Source organism: Lytechinus variegatus, chromosome 8 (genome assembly GCF_018143015.1).
Source record: "Lytechinus variegatus isolate NC3 chromosome 8, Lvar_3.0, whole genome shotgun sequence".
Classification (NCBI taxonomy): Eukaryota; Metazoa; Echinodermata; class Echinoidea; order Temnopleuroida; family Toxopneustidae; genus Lytechinus; species Lytechinus variegatus.
The window spans coordinates 26879462-26905377 of NC_054747.1; the positions used below are offsets into that span (position 1 = coordinate 26879462).

A 25916-nucleotide genomic window follows, 5' to 3' on the forward strand; every position below is an offset into this window, starting at 1 on the left:
CATGATTAATATGTATTCTTCACATAATGTACTACAAATTACTGTCTTAATGAAAAAACATGAACATCTATTATTTATCATCAAAATACAAATTATCATGAAAACTTGAATGAAAACAGTAAATAAAGGTGTACATCAAAATAATAGCAGTACTGTCTCTTTTCCCTTCAAAATTGTTCATTACTTTCAATCCCACTTTTCTATTACAAGGGAACGGATTGCAAAGTGTACTATTAGAATGGTAAAAGAAATAGGCCAAAGGGCGCTTGCGATCATTAAAAACAAAGATGGTAGATTCTCTGATTGGTCATGAGGGCATTTGTATGACAAAAAAACATGCATTGTTTATTTGCAGAGAACCTTTTAAGAATGTGTCTAGAGAGAAATTTCAATCCTCATCTCTTCCATGTTTGTCTGTATACAAAAAAAGGACATAGGGACATTAATCCAATTATTTCAATGAGAAAATTAAATTGGTTCCAACTGGAGCATTGTAAATCTTGTATAAGACCCATAAAGGTACATTGCTTTTTCTTTCTGTGAAGTGGCTTGATGGAATTTTTTTTTTAATCCTGAATCCAAGCATTCACATGAATATATGCAGAAAGAGGACAAACACATTAATAGGGAAAAGTTTTATTCCTCTTCCTGTACATACACTTCAATAATAATTAAATTGTTAACTTTAGAATTTCTTAATAAGTAATACATTTTGTGAGCTCCAAAAGTAGCATTTAAATAAGCAATCACTATCTCCATTATGAGAATTGGCAATTTTTTATCAAATCCTCAGTCATATTGATTTTCATTAACTTCCTTTTCTTTCATCTGTAAGGGATGTAAAATCAGTGTTGCCAATTTGAGAAATAAACATGATGGACATGAACCTCAATACACAATTTGACATTTCGCACACCAACAAAATACGTTTGACAAACTCAATCCTTACATCTCTATCTTTCCCTCCACTGACATTATCCACCTGAGTCGGCCTGAGAGGGCGTTCTGACATTTGACCCAATACTCTATGAAGTGCTCCCTCTTTGGCCTGCTCCATCCTGCGTCTCATACGCCACTGTTGCAGAATATCTTCCTCGGGGCGTTGAGGGCGCTGTGTGTAATTGAGATTGGCTGGGAAGAGCGGGGGCCTTGGTATGTTCTCTTTGTCTGTAAGGAAGGGACAATGTGATTAAACAACTAACAAATTTCAAACTAAATCCAAAGAATCACAGGTTTTAAATAGTAAAGAAAGATGTCAAAATCCACAGCAAAAAGAAAATTAGAAAGACATTGATTGATTGGGATCAGATATGAAGAATCTGGAGAATCTATACCTTTCCAGGAAGAAGATTTATTCTGTGACTACAAATAATGACAAAGTAATATAATCCATGGTAGCATGCACAAAACTTTTAAGGCAAGTGTACTACTTGTATCACAAGTACAAAATACCATGATCATTAATATACAGTACTGCCTATCATGTGCAGCCACACCTGTTACTTTGCAAACACAAGCAAAACAGAGCAAACTGGTTATATTTAAATAATCAACTTAAACACAGTTTTTGTTGTTTGGCTTATTAATATTTTTTCCTGCATTTTTGTAACTGTTAGGGCCTAGGGACATAATTGTGATTTAGTGGAAATTCTGTGACTCCACATGGTACATCCTGATTTCTGTTCAATGAATGCACAGATGACTATGGCAATCATTAGGAAAATTCTCATTTAAACTATCAACACCCATGACACCTCAATTTCAAGTTCTTAACCAGATCACAAACCCCTCCCCCATCAGCAATCCTATGCAAGAATGGTAATCCTTAAACAAAACCACACTGGCCCAGATGTAATCCAGATGTACCCCACTTGAGCTCCCATTGACATATCACACAAGGCAATGGGGTTCCTGTGTTATAAGCTGGTGGGGTATTTTTAAAATAGAGGAAACAAATCATGATGAAAGTTACATCCCTTGAAACAACAGAATTCTCTTTCACTTTACCGGTAGGCGAAATTTGACTCGGAAGATATCATTTAATAATTATTGCATGCCCTGGCATGAAATAATGCTTCCATCAAGGTGATTCAAGGAAGTTTGACATTTTAAAGCAGAGTCTACCGTATTTCATGCAACGGATAAAGCTATGGACTTGAGCAGAAAAGCTGCCAACTTTAATTGTAAAAAATCCTATTCATTATTTATCTTAATCCTATTTTAAGTCTATACACCAGTGAGTCAGTTTTAATCCATTTTTGGTTGAGTGATTTATCACTCGTCTCAGCAATTGCTTAACAAGAGTGTCAGTCAATGATCAAACTGTTAGAGTCAACCTTGAAAATCCCATTCTCCATCAAACTTTTGTACATTTAAATAACACACAATTATATTGTAACCAATAACACACTTGCAAGAATAACATTGTTGCATAAAGGGTCGTTAAACAATGTCGCCTGGGTTTAACCGGCCATATAGACGATTAATAGCCCTTAACTCACCTCCGTGCATGAATGAACATTACGCACGGCGCGCCCGCAATACCCCCAAAATTACCCCCGATGATCGACAAGTGTCAAGGTTAACCAGTGAGAGTTCTGTGTCTGGAGAATGAAGGTCAAGTCAAGTACGTGTTCAGCCGCAACAAACAGGACCTCTAGACTTTCGCTGGACACCACGTACTATCGAGGGATATTATACACCTTGGAGCTCAGGGGCATTTATTCAGTAAGTGCCTCAATCATACTTAATTAATACATTAATGGCGCTGCGAGCAGGATCCAGCATTTTGGTGATCAAACGTTAAACACTGCTCACCATTTTGAACCCGTTTAAGGAACACGTTTTCTGCACGGGATACCGGATAGAATTAAAACTTGTGTTAGGAACTTAGGAGTTAGGTAGGGTCTAATATAAATACGGTACGTTAGTAGTAGGCCAATAATAATTAGTTTGTGTACATATTAAATAGTTATTGCTGTCACTGGCTAGGTATAGGGCGTAAATTGCTTAAACTAGCTATTTATCTAAACGCAAAATATTCCGCTCTAACGTAGCTACCGCCATTACGTGTGACTGCCTTTGTCTTTTGTGAATAGCCTATTGAATTCGGGCGTGACTCACATGATTCGAATTTCGCGCCAGCGGTAAAAAACGCGGCTCGAATGATAACTGTTGCCAATTTACAATTGGAGGCAAAGTAAATCTGTTAAATAAATTTTTCCCTTTCTCATATTGGCATCCTTTTAAATAAAATTTAATATTGGTCGAGTTAATTTAAATATAACTTTCCCTTACTGTTCTCTATAAGTAAATATAAAGGAAAACCTGTAGTTTAAATTCTTTATGCTTATTTAGGTACTCTGCTATCACAGGCGGTCTCATTTAGCATTTAATGTCGATTTAATTGTTCTCTTTTTGCAATTAAATTTTGTGACCCGATTATTGTTTCCATTTACCATTTAATGATATTTGCTCTTATTTTTGGAATCAATATTGTTTCCTGATACTTCTAAATCGGAAACATTGGCAGTGGTAAAGATCAATTTATCACACTGCACTAGAAAGATTACAATAAATAAGTTGATGAATGATAGGAAATTTGCAATTAATTATTGTTATTTTGTCATTCTCTACTTTAGGAAATAATTGCAGATAATTGTTAATTGGAAAATCCGCTCTATTGTCACCAATTATTTGATGTTAACTTCATAACTTGCAAATAATTGATAATATAATTGGATGTAATTTTCTATGTGTATTTGCAATAGTTGAATGAATGCTTACAGCTTCAATTTGCAAATAATTGATTAACTGTTAAATTGCAAATCATTTGAATTTGCGATTGGTTTGCTGAATTAAGTGGATAAATTTTAAATGATTATTGCTGAATGTAATTGATGTATTTCTCCACTATTTTCTAGCGAATATTCATCAATTGTCTTTGAATTAATTTTATTTACGGATTTTAATTTTAATTTCCTTCGCAATGGATAAGATCCGTATTAATTCTTGTGATAGGGATGACTTGTTACGAGTACCAGGCATTGGCTCTGCCACTGCCGATCGCATTCTTGCGTTACGCGAAGCTACCGAAAACATCACTCCCGAATTATTAGCTTCGGTCCCGCATATTCGTAACTTAAACGAAGTGATAGATGCTTTTGATTTTACACCTGCTGGTGCAGATGCACTCGCGCATATTTCACCGGTGCCTCAGGCACGGAGGAGAACTCCACCGCCTATTGCCCCGTATCCTTATGATCGTTTTCCGGCACCAGGACATCCTAGGGCTGCATCCCTCCCGATAAGACTCTCTGACTCTACTGTGTCATATGGTCAGCAGGGACAATCCCTACCACTTGACATCGGTAGACCTCAAGCTACTAGGCCCATTGCGACGCCGCGGGTCACAGTAGCTAAACAATTACAGGATGCTCAGCAAGGAGCCTCCACACTCCAGAGGAATAAGGTTGAACAGCCCTTAATGGGAGAGGGGAGGAAGGCAAACCCAGGGCGTGCCGAGAGATCATCTTGAAACAATCCCCGATTGCGGGGTACAGCCGCATATCTGTGGCGATCCCAACGAGCGCCATCGCGCTGGCTCCATGGACGAGCTACAGCATATGTATGGCGAGCCAAGTGGTCCCATGGACGAGCCACTGCATTCATATGGCGAGCCAATTGGTCCATCTGCCTCCCAGACTGCAAAACAGTCTCGCCTTCCAAGGGAGCACTCCATCCAGGAGGTTTCACATCTTTTGAAAGAGTTACTTTCTCTGTTTCAGATGGAAGTGCCCCCAAGGCAGCTGAAAGAGGATCAATTTAATGGGTCGTTTCCCCGAAGATCAAGGGATGATCTCTATTATGATCGATGTACTCATATTCGTGATCGATATCTCCCTGACGATCGTGATTGTTATCATACTCGTCAGACTTATGATCGGACCCCAACTCATGCTCTAAGGGATGATGATTTTTACCCCAATCAGGGTGGAAACCAGAGGGGATATTCAGCATCAGTAAAGGTGTCGCCGCCACCTGTTCGCCGGCTCTCACCACTGCCTCATCCCGAACTGAATCAGCCTCCTAAGCCGGCTCCTAGGTCCAATCAATTTAAGCTGGGTTCTGGACCTACCCGACAGAAGAATGTCTCTTCCGTTACAGTTCCAAAGTTCAACCAGCCAGAGCCAAGGCCTTCACCCAAACTTCAGGGCCATAGTTCAAACCGGCCCGAGATAGTTCCCCCCACCATTTCCTCAGGAAATTCAAGAATGCCTCCCAAGCCCGCTCCCAGGACGTATTTACCTAGAACAATTGTCTTTAATGGTTCAGGGAGCTGGCACGCATTTTTTGCCAAGTTTACATCATTTGCCAATGATAGTAATTGGGATGAACAACATAGGCAAAACCAACTGTGTTGGGCATTAGATGGGAAAGCCAGCGAGTACTACGCCTCACTGATTAGACGTGAACCGGCCATAAGCTACTATGATGTAGTTCTGAAGTTGGAGAAACGATTTGCTCCACAGGAACTCCCGGAAGTCGCCCAGGTGCATTTTAATTATGCAAGGCAAACTTCCGAAGAATCATGTGTAGAGTGGGCCGAGCGACTACAGGCTTTAGCATCTCAGGCATTCCCCAATCTGCCCGATAGTTACGTGCAGAAGCAGCTTGTGCTGCGCTTCTGTCAGGGATCGACTGATCGCGAAGCAGGGCAGCACACACTAAATCATCAACCCCTAAATCTTGATGATGCCTTACGAGTTTCCCGAATGTTCCAGCATGCCAGACAGGCCATGCAAGGCAAACCTCGGAAGGACATCAGACAGTTATCTACCTGTGTAGACCCCTTTGAGAAGAAAGTGCGGAAGATGGAAATACCTGTCCCATCTTCACTTACTTCTCACTGTTCCGATCTTAGCCTCGAAACTCGAGTCTCCCAACTAGAACAGAAATTTGATTCGTTTCAGAACTCTGTCAAAGGACAGCTAGACTCAGTCGAAGCAAAGGTGGGAACACTTCACTCTATGGTGCAAGGGCTCATCACAACCCTTCAAATGAGGAGTGATCCTCCTAAACCCAGATCGTCCCCAGGAAGGACGTCCCCGGCCAGAGGAAAACTGAGGTCACCGGGCCCAGACAATCCTTGCTTCAAATGTGGCAAATCCGGCCATTTTAAACGGGACTGTCCAGAAGTAGAACAGTTGAAGACTGTTTCATTTGTTGGTGACGAACGGGAAACGAGTTGGGATCGGAGGAACTAGCCCGACCCCGATCCACATAGCCCAGGGCACTAGTCAGAATTCTTCGCAGGTTCGTACACTAGTCCAGAAAGATGGAGTGCCCCCATTCCCTGCCTTACATAAAGTGACTGACGCAACTGTTGAATATAAGTCGGTAGTGTGCCCCACCTCTACTTCACCTACTCTTGCTTCCTCAGCAAAGGTAACTGAAGAGTTGAGGAGTAATACTGGTGCAGACTTCCGAGGACACACTCAGTTGCAGTCTACCTGGTAGAAAGGAAGGGACAGCCTTCATCTAGTATAACCTGCCCATGGGTGCTACCTCCATGGCCCCCACCAGCTGAACCAAAGTCGGATCACAGTTCATGAAACAGCAGGAGCCATTGAACTTTTTGTGTTTAATGCCACTGGCCGAAACCTAAGTTGGAAATAAGGCATGGTAATTGGGGAAGCCTTAGGAGCTACCGCCATTAAACCAGACTTGGATCCACCAACCTAGGACAGTAAGCAAGTGCGGGGTGTCGGTTTATCTTCGCCGACTCCAATCCCTGCTCACTTTAAGGGTCTTTGGGAACAGTCCATCGAACTCTCAAGGAATTACTGTTAGAATTCTTTGCCAGAGATAAATTTGACCTCGGGAAATTTACCGAAATAGAACATTACATTACACGGGAAACGTAGCGCCAATCAAACAAAGAATGAGGCGCAACCTTATCACACCTTATCGGCCATCTGCTAACCGACAAGCTGGACGGTTTGACCAAAATCTCATGCAGGCTATAAGGTGTTCCATTGGAAAGTCAATTGGAAAAGTAAGTCTTTCAAATAGCAAGGCCTATCACATCCACCCCAAACATGTTCATGCTTGACCGAAAGACGAGCTAGCCATCGGATCTGATCTTCCGTCCGCAGCAGAATCAGGCTCAACGGAGGAGTTTGTTTTTCAGCTCAAACAGACTCTTATCCAAGCCCATGAAACTGCAAGGACTAAGCTCTGGACAACCCAAGAGCGCTTAAAAAGAGAATAAGATGTCAGAGTTTATTGTCGTGAATTCCAAAAGGGGGACCGAGTTTACTTACTCGACACGGCCACTCAAAAAGGGGAAGACAAAGAAACTGTCTCCTCCCTGGAAAGGCCTATACCGACCAGGCTTATAGAACTCCCTCCCTACCTCTATGCAACTCGTATAGGAATTCCACGTCCGTTGTTAATTATGACAGGCTAAAGAAATGTCACAACAAGCATGACAAGTAAACAAGAAACGGACAATTTGATATTTATAATTAATCCGATTGATCGTAACAGGGGAAATCATATGTAAATTACAGGCATTTCCACTTATTTTCTATCCATCTCAGGGAAACTGAGGAGGATGTCATTGTTTGTAAATATTGTATATGTTTGTAAATATTGTATTTCAAAGCATTGAACTTTGTTTTTGTTTACAATTGGGGATTGTGTGAATTCGTTTTGATTTGGTTTGTTTTTATTCGATTTATATCTAGAGATTGGCAATTTAAAATTCACAATTTCAAAATATTTGCCAATCTATAGGGCCGGGGGGTGTGTTGCATAAAGGGTCGTTAAACAATGTCGCCTGGGTTTAACCGGCCATATAGACGATTAATAGCCCTTAACTCACCTCCGTGCATGAATGAACATTACGCACGGCGCGCCCGCAATACCCCCAAAATTACCCCCGATGATCGACAAGTGTCAAGGTTAACCAGTGAGAGTTCTGTGTCTGGAGAATGAAGGTCAAGTCAAGTACGTGTTCAGCCGCAACAAACAGGACCTCTAGACTTTCGCTGGACACCACGTACTATCGAGGGATATTATACACCTTGGAGCTCAGGGGCATTTATTCAGTAAGTGCCTCAATCATACTTAATTAATACATTAACATTTAAAATTTCAGAGAGATAAATATTGCATAGATCTATATCTGATTCTTTGTCTCCTTTGGTTGTTGGTTGTGACGTAACTGTGCGTTCCTCCATCCATTTTTTAAATCGGACAAGAGGGCTCCCCTTGCATGTCAAACAAGAGCTTTTTTTAGTGCTCCCCTTAAAGTTTTAAGAGAGCTTTTTATTGCTCCCCTTTTAATTATAAATCTGATTCCCTGATACACCTATTTTATTTAACCTTCCGGAATTTAACACTCTAACAAGTTCAAACATCCTTTTTCTAGGGGGAAGTCCTATTCAGCGTCAAATTCCCCTTAAAAATCTGCTTGAGTAATAACAAGAAGCGGATCCTGCATGAAATGGGAATCATCTCACCACGATATCTTGAGTTGTGCACATCACTGTCTCTAGAGGGCGGTGTATCATCTATGATTGGTGAGCTAGTAGAGAATGACCCAATGCCATCAGAACTCACGACTGGCTCACTGAGGATAGTCCTATCACTGTGCATTATAACAGGAAAAATTGAAAAGGATGGACTGTTAAACCAGTATTCACTGAATATATTGATTTGAAATAGTGATAACAATATCATTACTATTATGTACATCCTATGCTATTCTCATTAGGTCCTAACAAACAAAATTAGTTGAATTAAATCGTTTTTTTTATGAATTATGATATCTGAGGAATAGAATAACGAATGACAAAAGGAATGGAATTTAAAGCTTTGTCGAACAATAATCACTCATCAATCTACCATAACTGTCAAACAGCTGATGGGGCATTAATACAAGAATGAAACAAATATCACAAACACAAGAATGGGGTAAATTGGAAAAATTTTAGGCAATTGAAAAGGGGGTCCAAAGTTTTGAACTGATTATTTCAATTCAAGTGTGGGTAAATTCATTGTAGGATAGAGTAAGACCCCGAGTGTGGGGAGACTAAAAGAGGGTGAGAGAAAGAGAGAGGGGGTGGTAAGAAGATAGAAAACTAACACTGTTTATTCAGGAAATAAAATTTCATATTTCAAATTTCAAAATTTCAAAAAATTTCATTGAGGGCGTCCTTTTTCAAGGCCTTTGTGCTTATGACTGTCCCCTCCCATGCAATGATTGTTTATTATTTTACCGTCAAATATTGTCCATACATTTTATGTTGTATGATCAATTTTTTGCATGGAAAAACAGAATCAATCAGTCAATCAAGAATTAAAATGTACAGACGCTTTCAACGATATGTGAATATTGATGCTTTGATGGAACTTTGATCAAATATTAATAATCCTTTAACAGCATGAATAAAGTACAGTAAAACTTGTATTGGTGACAAATATTCAAATGGACCACTTGTCTGTAAAGATCACAATCTGGTTCCCTTGAATAGCTTTCCTCATTGAATCATGTGTAAAAACTTGTCAATAAAGAGCACCTGCTTACAACGGTTTCACTTGTCTCCCTTCTGCGGTCTTTACAAACAGGCTTCAGCTGATTTTTTATTTGTTAGGGTTCACAGAACTTAACATAACAAAATTGTATCGAGTTCTATAGATCCCAAGTATCATTCAACAAATGTTTGACTGATACAAATATCCCCTCACCTTAATTCAAGAAGTTTTTAAGCTCTTCTTTGAATCTCATCAGTCTCCTTATCAGTCACAGGAGAAGGCATCTTCATGGACTGTCCAAGAATAGCAGAGAAAATAATATTAAAAGAAAACAATGCCGAAATATTTTCGCAACAAATTTGGCACTGCAAAAGCACTCCTTATTCCTTTAACTACTGAATGCCTAACTTTCCATCCCCTCCCGACATAAACTTTGCTTATTTTGTAACACTGGAAGTAACATGCCATGTCATGATTTTGTTCTCCATAATATTTTTCTTATTTTTTTAATGCTGTCAAAATAAAAAATTGTGCTTGATTAACAATCTTTCTTTAAAATCAATCGGTATTTTCTCATTCTAATCAATTTTCCTTTTAACAAGGTGACTTCAAAAAAGTAGTACATCGATTTTACGACAATCAAGAATAATATTTACAGTATAAACATATTGAAATAACACAAGATGGTTCATCTTTATATTCATACGTCAAATACCTCAACAAACTTACACTGCTCAATGAAGAGCTGAGTGTTGAAACACCGCTCACTCGTCTACCACTACCTAGAGATGAGACTCCACTCTTTGAGACTCCAGACAAGGAGGGTATCCTCGATGCACCCCTTCCACCACCAGCTCCACCCCTATGAGATCCTTCTAACCCCTTTACACCCCGAGATAATCTGGTTCTCGGATGGGTGTGGTCTTGTTGGGTGCTTGACTAGACATCGAGGATGATGGTTGATGGGATGGAAGCGGTGGAGATGACGATGAAGACGACAGCCACCAAAAGTCTTTGCTACCGGTAGCCGAAAGCCGCGCCCTCTCTTCTCTACTCTGGGGAGCGCCGTAACGGAACCGGTCTATGAACCTTTCAATGTTAAAGTTTAAGATAAGATTAGTCCTGAGCTCCTAAAAGGATGAGCAAACTGACCAACAGTGTATGTTTTCTCTCTTTGATTGTGTGTTATAAATGGTTATCTTCAAATGTTACTTTTGAGATAACCAGTAATAAAGTCTCTTCCTTACCTACAAAATTTTAATGGTCAATCCCAGATATCTCACAGATCTCATTTCTTTATGTTCTAGAACCTCATCAAGACCCCTCCGTTCATCATCTACAATGCAGTTAACTCCTGGACCGCGAACTTCTACAAAATTGGTGACTATGCTTTTAATTCTATTGCCCCTTCTCTCTGGAACAAGTTACCCTCTTACATGCATAGTGCCAAGTCCGTCAGTCAGTTAAAGGCCCTGCTCAAAACATACCTTTTCAATCAATGAATCCCAGTTATGGGTCGGTCATTGGAGGTGCACACAAGTTTTTAACTGTAAGTATTTTGTTTTCTCTCTTAATGATTTTTGTTATTATGCCCATTGACTTTTTTATCCCATGTAAAGTTAAATACAGAAAACAGTGCGCTTAGAATAGACCATATTAAGAGCCCTATAAATGTTTTGTATCATTATTATTATTACTATAATAGAGCATAAAGTGACCTATAGTTTAATTCATATAATTATAAAGAAACTGAAATGTTTTGGAGATGAGAATTACCTGCTTGTTGTGTGTTAACAGAAAGATTGCAACAAGAATGTATTAAGTAGTAAATTAGTGCATTGTTGTTCAAGTGGGCCTATATTACAACATTACACTGCTCAGAATGTTGCAATATGAGTAGTAAACCTGGCCAGCTATGAGTAGTTGAGATCTTGAGATGGGGCTTATTAATATTAGAGCTGCAAATTCATATGTCCTTTAACACAATGCTTAGCAATGGTTGCAAAACATTTTTTACAAGCAAATGTATTTACGGTCAATTTACAATCAATCATGAACAGTAAAGTGTAATCAATACCTATTTGTTTTACATGGAATCCCGGTCATGAATTTGAAATATTATCAACTGTGTTTCAAACAGAATGGGCAAAAAACTAAGACTTATATTAGAGCTCATTACAGACAAGTTAACAAAAATTTAGATTTTTCAAGATTAAGAACTTTTGTCAAGAAAGGCAATATGTTAGTAGGTATCTCATAAGAGGTTTGTCAGCTGCTTCGGCAATAAAATAAGAAACATACTGTATTATATTTTAGATAAACCTGATGAAATCTTTCCTGCAGAATGTGAGTAAAATATTTACCTGGCCAATGTACTGTCTGATTCATGAGTTGAGATATGTTCCTGTGTACCAATTACATCTAAAAAAAGAAAATGTATACAGTCAAACCAGTGTTAGTGACCACCTGCCTATAGTGACCACTAAAACTGACTCCCATAGAGGCAGGTTGTTTGTATAAGCAGCCACCTGTCTGTAGTGGCCACTAAAACTGATTCCCATGGAGGCAGATTGTGTGTACTTAAGCACCTGTCTATAGCAGCCACCTGTCTGTAGTGACCACTAAAACTGATTCCCATGAAAAAAGATTGTGTGTATAAAAACCTGACTAAAGCAGCCACCTGTCTATTACGGCCACATTTTGTGTTTCCCTTGGGTGGCCACTATAAACAGGTTTCACTGTATATATTAAGTATTCCCAGAACTAAGTACCGTACACATTTTGGTAACTTTTATAAACATAGTTAAATATTCTAAATCAGTTGTTTTCAAGGTGATTTCTAACCTACTAACAATGAAGAGGTCATGGGCAATCATGTTATTCAGGCTTTTCAAATTGGACTTAACGTTATCAAAATTGAGGGGGCATCTTTCTCGGGGAAAGCATTTTGTTACTTTAGATTTCACAACAGAGGGCAAGATGCAAATATCTTCTTATACATGGAAAGTCATGCCGATTTTCACTTCCTGATATTTCTAGACATAGAAAATGCAAATACAATAAATTCATGAAAATATACTGTTGCAAATTCCCTCAATCTTTAAAGCAAAATTGCAAAATGATATGTATGAAAGATGTATAGCGTATACAGTATTCATGGTTTTTAAGTTTATAATTTCAGAAGACGTTCTCCATTGAATTCAGGGGAGCATATTGTTTATTATTTATTCAATAAGGGGTAGCCCATCCAACATCAGTTGATCTCCAATGGGGCCCCTATACACAAGAATGTAAAAACAGATATTTACAGATAAAAACATTCAAAATAACACAACATATGCAAAAAAAATGCAATACAAGCGGAAATTGCGAAGACATTAAACATTGCAAAATCAGAGAGATTATTTCAATGGCATATCATCAATATTTTGATTTAAAACAAATTGATTAATTTGACTGGCTGGGAAGAAGCATTACTGTCAGATAGAACATCCAACAAGTCCTTTCATGAAATGCTCCCCAGGAGACTGAGGAGCACTGTATTTACCATGTGGGGACAGTGAAACGCCAGAGACAGGGGCATGGCTGGTAGCTGCTGAAGAAGAGGACACATTCTGAGCATCAGCAGGGCTTTCAATCGTAGATGGACGCTCACTGGCTGGCCAAGATTCATCAAATTTAGAGGATGCATCGGCAGGCCTAATAAGAAAAGAACGATCACTTCAAGATTAAAATCTTTACAGTAATCACCATGTTTCTCTTCAAAAGTATACTTTCCTTATGATCTCACTTGCAGTTCTACCGATTAATCCCTATTCTGAGGAATTTAATTTACTTTTTTATTCTCACTCAAACAAAAAGTTGTTTCACAAGGTAAAAAAAAACTTCCATGATACTGAATTCTAATTAAATATGTATGAGGTGCTGATTATTAAGTTTCTTATTCAATCGCACACTATGTACAGTACATGTATTAGCCCAGATTATCTGCTTGAAGGAGCTTCATGCATTCAATGAATTTATCCTGCTTGGATCCCAGTTACCTCACTTGGGTTGAGTGCTGTACAATGTGTATCGATTTCTTGTTGAAGAACTTGTATGCTCTGACTGGGATTCAAACCCAAGACCTTCTGTTTCAAAGTCAGAACCACAGCACTCTACATAGCAAATGTGAATCAATTTCTTGCTGAAGAAGACTACGCTAAAACTGAGATTCAAACCCACGACCCTCTGTTTCCAAGTCGAGAGTCAGCTCAGCACTCCAATATTACTGAACAAAGATGGGGCATGCATTAATAATTGCATAAATTGGGCATCACTGTTTAAACATACCCTGGACTTGGTGTGTAGATAAACCTACCTACATGGGTTGGGAGTTCCTTTGCAAGCATGGTGTTTGATCCAGACAGGAACCCTTTCTCTCCAGGACTCAGCTCCTTCACTCTCCTATGCTGAACATCATCACTTGACTTGAGATGGGATTTCACTCTCTCAGGGCTTAAAGAAATCTAGTGTACAGTAATGAGAAAAATTAGACCTCAAAGTGAAGAGGTATCTCTGCTTGAAATAAAGCCAATGATGTTAATTTTATCAGGAAATTTGGGACTAAAAAACTTTTGTTTCACGAGGAGAAACAAGTCTAGAGTAGGTTTAACCTAATCTGGCATGACGAAAAAAAAGTGTTGCAATGTGAAAAATTCTAACAAATACACTGATGATGTTTCTACAGTAGTGTGTTTTCCCTAAATATAATTTGATGAATGCGGTAGAGTTTTATCCCCCGCACAACCCAAAATTCAGACTTTCTTTATCTTCAATAAACACCTCCACTCAGTCAAAATCAACACATGGTTGGTAGACTTTTATTCGAAGACTCACTTCAACATGTACAGTTTTTCATATGAAGAGAATAACTAGTAAATAAAAAATGTGCCTTTTAAAAAAAGTTGAGGAAAAAAATTTTAATCAAATAACATACCATACAAATAAACAAAATCTATATCAAATACTTAACATTTGATTTTAATTACCTATTTCCACATTAGTTTTTCCTTTTTACAAGAAGAAAAACTTATCACTATTCTAATCTGATCAGAAATGATCGTAAAAATGAAAATTCACTATGCACTTTTGAAGTACAGGTGTATATATAAGAAATACTAATGAAAAACTGGTGAAATAATGGTACATTTTTTCTGTACCTGAAAAAAAAATTAGTGATTACATAATTTACAGAAGGGTTGGGGGTATTATACTCACTGCTCTTGTTTTCTTTGTGAGATGTTTGGTCAGTGTAGGGTGGTAGAATGCTCTTGGTTCTGGTGCATCATAAAAAGGGTTATCAGACCTTTTATAGAGAGATAAATAAGAAATGATGAATTCTGTACAGGGCTCCAGGCCCAGGGTTTCAATTGTCCAAGAGCATTGTAGGCGGTGGATGCCTTTTGTACACAAATTTTCAGATTTCCCCTTTATTTTGAATATTTCACATTATCTCCTCCTGACCTTGACATATGAGGTGTGAATTATACTTTCCCATGACATATGTTGTACTCAAAGGGATTATATGCCAGTTGACAAATGAGGAAAATCTGAAAATTTGTGTACAAAACAAATGGAGAGTTGTCCACAAAATCAGCCATTTTAAACATGTTTGCCATTTTGAGGATCCCCATAGAAAGTACAACCAGAATTTTCAAACTTCCATGACTTGCATATTTCATAACGGATTTTGATGAAACATTTTTTTATTGTTCCTCCGATTTTATTCTTTCCAATAAAATTGCTTCTCTTCTTGGGTTTTGGTTTCTTTTAATTCCTGGTAAAAAGGTTATCAGTAAATACGTTGCTATTTAATTCACAGGTATGATCTGGCATGAAAGGACACTTGACAGCATGCTTCAAAGCACAGTGATTCCAATTCCTAAAGGACGTTGGGCTAATTTGGGTGATTCGTGCAACTTTCGAGAAATTACATTAAGTAGTATAATGAGGAAATTGTTGGGAGTTGGTGATTATGAAAAGAGAAATAAATAATCTGTGCACTGGTGAGTTGCAGTTTGGCTTTAAAGAAGGGCTGTCAACAACTATGTGTACCAGTATGGTAAAGGAGACAGTGTCATACTCTGTTCATGAGAAGAGTAATGTATATATAGTCTTGTATTAGATGCAAGCAAAGTCTTCGGTAGTTAATTTTGTTAAATTGTTAAAATCATGTTTAATATGTGAAGGAGTATGTCCCATGTTTCGTAAAACTTCTATTGAATATGTATCTGGATCAAAAGATCTGTTTAAGATGAAATGGTGTACATGTATACCATGATTATTTTACAGTGTCTAACGACGTAAAACAGGGTGGAATATTACCTCCCAGTCTTATATTGATAGTCTTCCGTCTAATCTACAAGATAACGGTTAGGGTTGTTTTCTTGGACAAGTATGATGGGGTGTCCAAACTTCGCGCACTTTTCAAAAATATTCATCAGGCTTAATTTTGTCCACAAATTATTCATAATTTATACAAAACCAATTCAAGAAATAGTAACCACATTGACGACAAGATCGTAAACTATAAAATCATGGACGAAAATGTAAACTAGGTCACGGGGTTTCGCCGGTATCGCGATCTCAAAATTCTATTCCGATCGGCGAATGCGGGCTGTGCTGGAAAACCGTTCAGAAAAAGTGTGACCTAACCTCGCGCACCAAAGCTTTTGTGGAGATTTAAACAAAGACTCAAGCTCAAAAAGTGAAATATTTATATCAGATTGATGGCAAAATGGTATGGAATCGGTTAGTACCACATTTAACTCACATTTTTGATGATTTCTGCTTGCAAAATGGTGATATCGTGATGCTTGTTGATTTCTTCAAAACGGGCGCTAACGGTGACAAATTTTCGATCTTTGCCAATATTTTCATGAATACTGGACTAATCCTAAATAAACTTTCAGCAAAGGGTAATATTAGGTCGCTTTTCACATTGATGATATCAGATTTTAAGGATATTGGCTAGTTTTGGAGATAATGACCGTCCGCAAAGTTTGGACACGCGCGAAGTTTGGACTCACTGCCATAATAATACACGATAATACGACGTTGCTTGTATAGCACAGATCACTACCCAAGGGCATCTCTATGCGCTTAATAGGAAAATCTGTAGACAAAGAAGAGAGAGGATTAAAACCATTACGTAGACTGTCTCAATCATAATGCCGCTTAGACAAAAAGTTTTGAAGCGACTTTTAAATGCAGAGCATGTACCTGTAGATGCCTCCTTAATGAAAGAAGGGATCGCATTCCAAGGTTTAGGGGCAGCATGACAAAATGTATTTCCAGGTGCTTTTTTTTTGCTGATGATTTAATCCTACTGTCACCTAGTGTTGTTGCCCTCAACAGAATTATCTTTATTTGTGAGGATTATGCTTCGGAATATGATATAAAATTCAATGGTAACAGCAAGCTTATCATATTTAGATGTTTATAGCTAACAGGTAGTGGACATAAAGAATAAAGTCAGAGGTAATCCAATTCAGGTTGTGGATATAATTTGTCATCTTGGTCATGTCATCAGTCATGACATTGTTAGTGATGTTTCCAAACCTATAGGTGAATTTAATCGTCAGTGCAATATGGTATTAATTTCAAACATGCCAAGTGTTATTTACGCAATATTCTGTTTCAAATTTTTGTTTAAATTTTTTATGGGACACAGTTATATGCACTATTTGACTCATCTTTGGATGCTTTATTTAGACACTGGAGAATAACTGTTCGGGAGATAGGAAAGTTCCTTGGCAAACACACAATGTGTTCTTACCCTTTTTGGCCAAAACGATGTGCATTAAATTGTGGTTTCATAAAATATGCTTGAATTTTGTCTTTATAGTATAGAAAATAAGTAAGTTTGGTTCATTCTCTGTGCTTGGAGGGAATATCAGATAATTAAATAGTAAATATATGATGGACTCTAGACTGATAAATTATAGGCAGTGGAATAAGGATCAATGCAACTTTAATAGCTAATGTGGATCGCAAGGTCAAGCAAATTAGGGAACTCATTTCAATGAGGGATGTATCTTTTAAACTGAAAGTGAATCGAAGGAACCGATTGGCTTCCTGTGCCTAGATTAATTCCCAGTCCCACCCCCGGGGTTGCTTTTGTTGTCAATTCCTTTTTTTTGGTTGTTTTAAAGGAGAGCGGAGCCCGTGAACGGGTTGGCTTGTGTATAGATAAGAATCGAGGTATGGGTAGGATTAAGGAGGGGGTTATGCCAAGGGCACTGGTGCTGTGGGGTCTTCCCTTTGGCGGTGTGGACGGGATCTGTGGTGACAGCTCGCACTGTGGGGGCAGGCTGTGCATGTGTGGCATCGCGGGTCTTGGTCGCCTAAATAGCTGATGGGGGGATTTACATAGAATTATGGATCTCGGTATATGGGTGCTTTCCTGTTCTGTCTTTCTCAGACTCTCCCTGGCCTGTTTCTTTAGTTTTTAGTATTATTAATATTATACTATAGGGTCAGCTGCATAGCTGGTTTCTCGGGTCTCGCTCTCTTCTAATTTGTAATGTTTTGAAGTGTCTTCTTTATATATTGAATATGCTGTTGATTTTTTTTCATATTTTATTTTTGTTTTGTAAACTGGAAAATATTGTGTGTTTTTTATTGATCTTTGTAGATTCTGTGACTGTCAGTGTGTGCATTTCTAGTTATGGGAATAAAGAAAACTTCGAATTGAATTGAACTATTTATAATTGCCAAGGCAAGGCTTTGGGCTTGGCGCTGATCGACTACTCTTTTCTCTATCTAACCTAATTCTTACAGTAAGTAAGATATCTTGACCCTAATGACGTTACTAGTTAGTCTAAAATTTTGTTTCTTTTTATTTTGACATCGACAGAGCTGCAGTGCAGTGCCAACTTGAACAAGAACATGATATCTCAGTATTTTCAAAAGCTGAAAATCTGTATTTTAGCGAGAAAATCAGTATGTTGTATACGTAGACCGCAGTTGGGAAAAGTCTACGATAAATAATATTTTACAGTAAGAATAGAAAAGGTAACAATCCTACGCTACGACGTTGCACTGACATGAATGCAAAAAGAATCTGTGTACAAAAGAATCCGAATACAAAAAGAATCTGTGTGAGCATAAACTGATGAAGTTGTACTAGGACCTAAGCTTTCAGATGACTAAGTCTCACCTGGTTCTTGTGCAGAGACGGCTTCGAGCAAGTCCACTAGCTGATCTGACTGAGCTGTTGAGTCCCGACTTGCTCTAAGGCAGAGGAAAGATACGCCGACGGCAGCTCCGTAGCGTAGTCTAAGAGGGCTCAGCTCCGCAGTCAATCCAGGCCAGGGTACGGTGGAAGCGTTGCAGCGGCCAACCGACCGCGTAGAGGCTCGCTCCGCGGATATGGACGTACGCGAGAGATGAAGTATGGCGGTTAGTGAACCGGTATGTGAGAGAGTCAATGTCCGAAGTCATGGGCCCATGTATTATATGCACCGCGAAATATGAATGTACAACGAAAAAGTAGGATGAAAATAAAGCTCTCCCCGTAGCTCGAAACACCCCAAACGTGCCCAAGGTTGGCCAGGTGGCGATCACTCAAACTCACGCTGTCCAAAAATTGATCCAAAACGCCCGGATAACTCAACAGGATTTAGGATTTCCAACGATTCCAGAGGTACGTCGTAACGAGTCGAAGCCATGAGAAAACACTACTCTGGACGGTCCTCTGCCGTAGCTGGCGCTCTTTCCGATCGCACTCTGCTACTTGCTCACAATAGGCCTATAGCTTATGAGTTGCACAGACGTGCTTACTACATTTTCCCGGTATAGAAAAGGAAGTGAAGATCCGCTCACCAGAAAAATGAGTTTCTCCCGATATTCAAAAAGGAAGCGAAGGTCCGCTCACCAGAAAAAAGGAGTTTCTCCCGGTATTGAAAAAGGAAGCGAAGGTCCGCCCACAAATTAGTCATATACATGTAGGAGAACTCGTGGGAGACTTGTGCACAGATACATATTTAATAATCAATAACTAATCAATCACAGTTGCAAGTGATTACTGACTACTTATCAACACTAAAAATCAGTTGTTACTTTATTCTACATTACTATTTAACTACCGTATACCAATGCAGTTTGTTTTTTCACATCATTCCCTAAATCACATGCATAATAGAATGTGTGAGGAGCTTTGAAATCAACGGAATTAAAAGTACATGTAATACTATAGATAATACCATGCCTTACAATACCGTGGTTCCTGTGAACAGTGAATATATTTTTGAAGTTGACATCAAAATTTAGGTCACTTATCATTTCCGACTCTTGTAAGCTGCTTTGTAAGTTGTACATAAAAACAAGAAGATGAAACGGTTAGAACAGTTATCACACATACCATATAAATGATCAGCACATATAACCAGGCTGTCTTATATTAGCAATAAACTGTTTATTAAGGTGAAGTTATGATGAAAGTTAATCACACAAACATGTACATGTTCTGCAAAAAACGTAAAACCTATGTTTTGTTAAGACACAAATTATGATCAAATAGAATGATTTATACTGAATATTTTGAACTGTTCATATTTAGACTAAAATGATCTTTCTCTTGATCCCCAAAATCCCACTAACAAGTTTGGGAGATCTAAATGATTAACAACTATATATAAGCATGTTAGAATTTATAGCATGCTTAGGCTTAGTTTTAGCCCTAAATAAGAATTGTTACCTCAACTGAATTCCAACTGAAACGAAACTGTGATTGAAGCCTGTCTTGTTCAGCTTACATCACAAAAGGAGTTACCTTCTCCATGCTACTTATTCCTGTATAAATAAAGAAGTGCACACAACATAAAATGGTATAAATTATTTACACTCTTGACATTTCATCTTTTAGTAACGAGGGGTTCCCCTAGGCGCATGGCACAGGGGACACACATACGTTCGGATGGCTATGGCATCCGCAGGTGAGATATTTACACATGCTCCATGGAACCAATCTCCACAGCGATCACATTGTATCATCAATTTTCCATCATCTGGCTTCCTGCAGATGCAATAAACATCAGCATTCAATTGTGACCCTGGAGTGGTGGGGAGTGTACGATCATTACATTTCTTTATTCGATCATGATTAACTACAAAGAATGAGTTCCTGTATCGAATCCGAAACAGATATGGGGACAGACATTTCGTGATTTGGGCCGGTCCCGTCCAGGGGGGACACAACTTCTTAGACTTCCCTTTGGGGGGTGGAAAGGTTCAGAAAATAAACCCAATCATCTTCTTTGTAGTCACTTGTCTTTATACGCACATCATAATCACGCTTCATTGTTCGTTGTGTGGCATGAAGGTTTTTCCGTGCAGTGTCATGAGCAGTTTGAATTGCATCACCTAGCTCCTTACAAAACTCGCTGGGGAGTTTGCGTTCCTGGCTGGAGGGAAGAGGAAATACTAAATCAGTGGGCTGATTCACTTCACGTCCCAGCATGAGTCTATTAGGTGTGAATCCTGTGCTGCGGTTAACGGTTGCTCTAATCGCTCCAGCGATCTGGGGAAGATACTTATCCCACTGCGTCTGGGTCTTGTCGACGTAACAGCGAACTGCTGCCATCAATGTACGATTATAACGTTCGACCGTCTGTATGCAGTAGTACGTGTCTTTTGAATATGCAACAACTGACATAGCTGATGAAATAGGGCACTTTCGAAATTTCGGCCTTGATCGGTCTGGATTTGAAGAGGATAACCGAACCTGCTGAAAAATTCATTTACTGCTGCCCGCGCTGTCACTTCAGCGGTCTGGGAGGGTAGGGGAATGACTTCTGTCCATTTAGTAAACTGATCGACGATCATCAAGATATACTCATTCCCATTAGTAGTTTTAGGCAAGGGGCCAAGAAAATCTAGGTGTACCCTTTCCATTGGAACACCGGCATGATACCGGGTAAGGGGAAAACGCTGATGACGATCCGGCTTCTTGTTCCTATTACAAAGAGGGCAGGCCATGACATACGACTGTATGTTGTCTTTCATGTGATACCAGAAATACTTCTGGCGTATCTTCGCAAAGGTTCGATCACAACCAGGATGTGCTGAAGAAGGGAGATCATGATTAACTTGCATAATCTGTTCTCTTAGCGCACGGGGCACAACAACAAAGAGCTGTTCATCCTTCTTCCAATACAGTAGACCATCTTTAAGAATGAGAAGATCCCGATTGACCCATAAGAACTTTTGCTCCGCACCCCAAAGCATGATTTCCGCTTGGGACGGAACTGTTTGAGACTCAAGCCAGGCACGTATGGGTCCGAAATAGGTCTCTTTCTCTTGCGCTTCCCTGAAGTTTTCATCGCTGATGTCTGAAAGTGAAATGGCGCTCACGGTGGGAATGCTTCACCGTAAAATTGTGAGATCTCGTAGCTCACTGATTACCTTAGCCTGGGCAGAAATGCTGGGCGGAGAATCACTTGGAATTTCTCGTAGCTCACCGATTTCCTTAGCCTGAGGAGAAATGCTGAGCGGAGACTCACTTGTACATGGTACCGTCATACTTACTTCGCAGACTTGGGAGCGTTTGGTTAACGGCACTGCGTCGTCCACTTCCTCAACGAAGTACGCCCACCGCTTGTGCGCACGCTCACAATGATGACATCCGCCACACGGCAGGTCCTTCAGCTTACTACCTAGTTGATAACAGCTACAGGAGGAGGGAGGTTGAGGGATTCTGGATAACGCATCTGCATTAACATGTTTGTTCCCTTTTCGATGCTCAATGTGAAAGTCACATTGGCTTAATTCTTCGATCCAACGCGCAATCTGACCCTCTGGTCTCTTGAAGTTCAATAGCCATCGTAAGCTGCTATGGTCCGTTCGGACAAGAAAGGGTTTTCCTAGTAGATAGTGGCGATAGAATCGTGTAAACAAAACAACCGCTAGTAACTCCTTTCTTGTCACACAGTATCTTCGTTGTTCCTTGGCAAGTACACAACTTCAATACGCTATCACTTTTTCCTCACCATTTTGGATTTGTATAAGTTGTGCTCCAAGGGCAATATCGGAGGCATACGTGTCTAGCACAAATCCATCAGTGGAGTTCGGAAGAGTAAGTACCGGGGCTGTACTAAGCATGTGCTTGATTGATTCGAAAGCACACTGGTGCGCTTCGTCCCACTTGAATGCTTGTTTTCCTGTTAGTGCGTATAAGGGGGCAGCTACCTTTGCGTAGTCTTTCAAGAAAACCCTGTGGTAGTTTACGAGTCCCAAAAAACGCTCAACTTCACGGGTGTTCTTTGGCACCGGCCATGATTGAACGGCCTGGACATGTTCCGCTCTGAGATGAATTCCAGTGTTATCGACGTCTCTTCCGAGAAACTCGACCTTTGTTTGGAATAAAGCACACTTCTTGGGCTTCAATTTCAGTTCAAACTGTTGAAATCGGTTCAGCACTATCCGAAGATTTTTTAAGTGTTCTTCAAAGCTCTTTCCAAGGACCAGGACGTCGTCTAAGAATGCGAGAGCGATCTCCCAAGTCAGCCCACGCAAAATGAGATTCATTGCCCTTGAAAACGTCGCGGGGGCATTACATAGTCCGAATCCCATTCGCTCGAATTCAAACAGTCCATATTTGGTAATAAAGGCTGTCTTTTCCTGGTCAGGTTGATCGACGTGTATCTGCCAATAGGCAGCGTTCGCATCCAATTTCGAAAACCATATGTTTCCGGCTAATGTGTCCAAGCATTCCTCAATCCTAGGCAATGGATATACATCCTTCCTAGTCACATTATTCAAGGCACGATAGTCTATGCACCAACGCACTGATCCGTCACGCTTCCTGATCAGAACTGGGGGTGACGCCCATTCAGAAATTGATGGTTTGATGACTCCTGCCTTCAACATCTTATCTAGATGCGCCTTCTCTTCTTGGGCGAAATTGATCGGTGTCCGCCTCATTTTCTGCTTGATGGGATTTGCCATTCCAGTGTCTATCTTGTAAGTAACTGCTCTGAAATTTCCCAAATCGAAATCATCCCTAGCAAAGACGTTCTGATATTCTGATAAAAGATTATCTAAATCAAAAATCTGCTCTGCAGAGAGAGATTCACTCGACCTGTCTCTCAGGTCAGTCAAATGAGATGGGACAGTACTAGGCGAGTCCATAACCAAAGTTTGCTTTACGGAAATATCTGTTTCTTCAAAGTCCTGTCCATCTACAATATTGGGTTCCTCGAGGGTCACTTCTTCTGCCGTTCCGAAGGGCAAACCAGCTGGCAACCGGTGGTAGGAATCTGTCAGGTTAACTACATATACGGAAAGATCCTTACCCCGGTCAAAAACAATCCGCGGTGACCATATAGGAGAAGGGTGAGTTGGTTGGAACATGAAGGTACTCTCCATGTCCCCTTCCACATTGCAGTTCACCCGCTTGACACAATTCGGGGGAATGACTGTGGCACTGTACACTGTGACGCGTTTGACGTGATGAGGAGTCGCGTTCTGGGGTTTTCTCCCAAAGTGCAACGGGATCTCATGTAGTCCAATGGTGAGTTTAGAGTCCCGCACTGAAATGTCCATACCATACTTGGTGATAAGATCTAAACCGAGAAGCATGTCGTCTCCAATGGGGGCTACATGTAATCCTTCCTCAAACTGAACTGATCCAAGGCTAATGGGGATTTGTCCCACTACCATAGCTTTCATTTTCACATTTCTGTCCGCTGTTTGGAGGATGATATTTTCAACGATCGGAGGTTGAGGTTTCATTATGGAATAAACCTTATCAGAGATGATCGACACTTCCGCAGCAGTGTCCACTACTGCCTTCACTTCCAACTCTCCTAGACGAACCGGAATGTATAACATTGAAGTACTAGATACTTTATTCACAGTTACCACTTTGGGTACCTCAAATGCAGACGATGCTTCTAAATACACATCAGCTACGGAAGTAGTGTCTAATTCCAGTGGGTCAAAACAAGTAGATTCTGCTTGTTCCGTAATGTCCGGCAGATTACGTGATTCAATATCTGACTCAATTTGAAGGCCAGACTCAATTGTTGTTCCCTGATCTATAGGTTCTTGGCCTTGCTCCATTCGGACCGGGGATCGGCCTCGCTCCCCGATCCCTCCATGTTTTCCGTATCGTGAAGTAGGAAGGACACCTTTTGCAAACTGGGACACTCACGCTTAATATGACCAGTCTGCCCACAATGGAAACATGTATTCGGAGATGGAGATCGCGGACGGGGTTTGAGTGATTTAACGCTCTGTTTTAGTTCTGTAATTTCGGTTCTCAAATCATCCCGAAGACCATTCATGCTAACTTTCATCCCCTTCATATCCTCTCGAAGTCCTTCAAGACTTGACCGCATCCCCTCGAATCCTGTCCGTATGGTTTCAAGAACACTCTTGATTGTGTTATCGCGTCCATCATTCGTCCAGGGTCGATTACCTGTAGAAGTCTGTTGAACACGCGAAACATAAGAAGACTCAGTCTCCTCGTCCTCGGAATTGTATTCCGAACAGGTCACGGACTGTACGGTTCGCGGACGACCTACCCTATTATCCGATCTGAAATTACCCTGATCTTGACTTCGTCCATACACAACTTTGCGGAAATTCTCTGCCCACTTTACTCCTTGAATCGCATCATCAAGGGAGACGGGATGGGACATGAGAGCAGAGTAACCTGCTTGTTTGTTTACGCAACCCTTACAAAACTGAAACACGAGCTGGGATTGAACCCTTGGATTCGTAATATTACCCAGTCCTTCAAAAGCACGGTATGCTAATACGCGAAGTCGTCCTGCCCAATCAGCTAAAGCTTCATCCTGTTCTTGCTGAGCGGTATGAAACTCAGCAAGTTCCTCTTCGGGTAACGCATTTCTTTGGTACCGCTCTTGCATGAGATACATTAGGTACGCGTATTCTTTGTGACCTTGCCTTGAAATGGCAGCGAAGTAATCAGAGGCTTCGCCCTGAAACGACCATCCAAGTGCATTTTTTTTCTCTTCGGGCGTCCATCGGTATGCGGCTGCGTATGAAGTAAATTTGTTTTTGAATACCTCCCAACTTCCGCGACCATTGAACGAAATCGATTTTGGAAGGGATGGTGGGGGCTCCTGTCTCGAAGGAAGTTTCCGGCCAATTCTTGGGCTAGTTGTGCGAGGATTACCCCTAACCGCATAATCATCATATGCCCCCTTATTCTCATACCGATTCCGACTACTAGATTTTCTCGCGAATGGAGCATGTTCACTTGAATGAAGATTACCCCCTCTAACATTGGCATTATTCTCATACCGATTTCGACTACTAGAGGATCTATCAAATGGGGCATGTTCACTTGAATGAAGATTACC

The 25916-nt window shown here is 40.1% G+C and overlaps 1 protein-coding gene and 1 long non-coding RNA gene across 2 annotated transcripts; both read right to left on the reverse strand.

The window, feature by feature from the left end:
* Window positions 1–388: 388 nt before the first annotated feature.
* Window positions 389–13836, reverse strand: LOC121419600 (proline and serine-rich protein 3-like). The gene is given in 9 exon segments (XM_041614058.1): window positions 389–414; window positions 928–1167; window positions 8529–8656; window positions 9757–9836; window positions 10273–10451; window positions 10454–10632; window positions 11907–11964; window positions 13091–13242; window positions 13820–13836. Coding segments are annotated over 9 exon segments (1059 nt in total).
* Window positions 13837–13912: 76 nt separating this feature from the next.
* LOC121420262 lies at window positions 13913–19363 on the reverse strand. Its single transcript, XR_005970735.1, has 3 exons — window positions 18746–19363; window positions 14803–14890; window positions 13913–14051 (listed from the first exon to the last, which is right to left on the reverse strand). It is a non-coding gene; the product is annotated as an uncharacterized LOC121420262 (long non-coding RNA).
* Window positions 19364–25916: the final 6553 nt, after the last annotated feature.